This window comes from Lottia gigantea (assembly GCF_000327385.1).
Source record: "Lottia gigantea unplaced genomic scaffold LOTGIsca_4832, whole genome shotgun sequence".
NCBI classification, from domain to species: domain Eukaryota; kingdom Metazoa; phylum Mollusca; class Gastropoda; family Lottiidae; genus Lottia; species Lottia gigantea.
The window spans coordinates 9-1,228 of record NW_008709673.1 but is presented as its reverse complement, the minus strand read 5'-3'; the positions used below and the strand labels follow the sequence as shown (position 1 = coordinate 1,228).

The window sequence follows — 1,220 nt, the reverse complement described above, 5'->3', positions numbered from 1 at the left end:
ATCACCAAACCAAGGACAAATCATTATGGAAACTACCTGCTCTAAAGAAATCAACCTTAATAATTGGATCATCTAACCTGAATCGAATTACCAAAACCAGTTCGGACACCGAAATACATTCTTACCCCGGTGCCCAAATCCATCACATACAGTCAATCCTGGAATCATACGACCATGATCCCAAACCTACTACCATTATTCTTCATGTAGGCCTCAACAACCGTGATACCAAAGACCTCCTTTAACCAAGCCCAGAAATTAATCGCCACAGCCAACAAAACCTTCCCAAACTCCAAGATCCTCTTCACATGTATACCCATTTCAAATAAAATCTCGAAGAAAGCACAACAGAACCTCAGCACCCTCAACAACATGATGATGGAGTCCAGTATCAACAGCGCAACAATCTTACCACCCTACGAAGAAGAATTCGAAACAGTTGATAATCTTCATTGGTCTCCAGAAACAGCAAACAGCATTTATTTGTTTTGGATACACCAGCTTCAAGCATCGAGTAAGTCTTTAAACTAATTACTGGGCATAAAAATACTGAGAGGCCACCGCTAGGCGAAACTGTAGTTAACTTGAGCCGCAAAATTCTCACACCCCTTCAGCATTCAATCTTAGACCGTGGACTTAAGTTTATTCCCACACCAAAGATAGCTAACTTGAATTATCTCCGACCATCCATTGAACGATTTCAACGAAAGCTGCACATATTTTTTTCGAAACCACCCCCCACGTGGTGCTAGAACAATGTTTATTCCTAAATCCACGTGGACACCCCCTCAGGCCGCCATCCATCCTGAAATATTGAAAGCATTTGCTAGTATGAATAGCCAAACAGTGAACCTTTCCATAACACACGAAAAGCCTAATCTCACACGAGTGGAACGTGAAGCGTTAAACTTACTTAAGAAAGACGATAGCATTGTTATTAAAAAGAGTGACAAAGGTTCATGTTGTGTCATTCTGAATAGGGAGGATTACGTTTCAGAAGCAGAGAATCAACTGAATAATCCTAAACATTATGCCATTTTACCGAAACCAATTTTCAAAGAAACTGCTAACATGATTAATAATATTCTTGCCGATTTAGTCAAAACTAGTTATCTCAAACAGAAACAATATGACTATCTGTCTGCCAAACCTGATTGTCGCGAGAGACATTTGTACACTTTGCCTAAAATCCATAAGAATCCAACCAAGGAGTGGTTTAT

The 1,220-nt window shown here is 39.8% G+C and overlaps 1 protein-coding gene across 1 annotated transcript in view; it reads right to left on the bottom strand.

Moving 5' to 3' along the window:
* The window catches only part of LOTGIDRAFT_176849 (hypothetical protein), a gene marked incomplete at both ends in the record, with an annotated part of 7,191 nt that extends 6,995 nt beyond the window's left edge, over positions 1–196 (bottom strand). The window contains one exon of the mRNA XM_009061496.1: positions 151–196. Within this exon, the coding sequence (XP_009059744.1) occupies positions 151–196 (46 nt within the window). The remainder of the gene's footprint in view (positions 1–150) is intronic.
* Between the last annotated feature and the right edge of the window lie 1,024 nt (positions 197–1,220).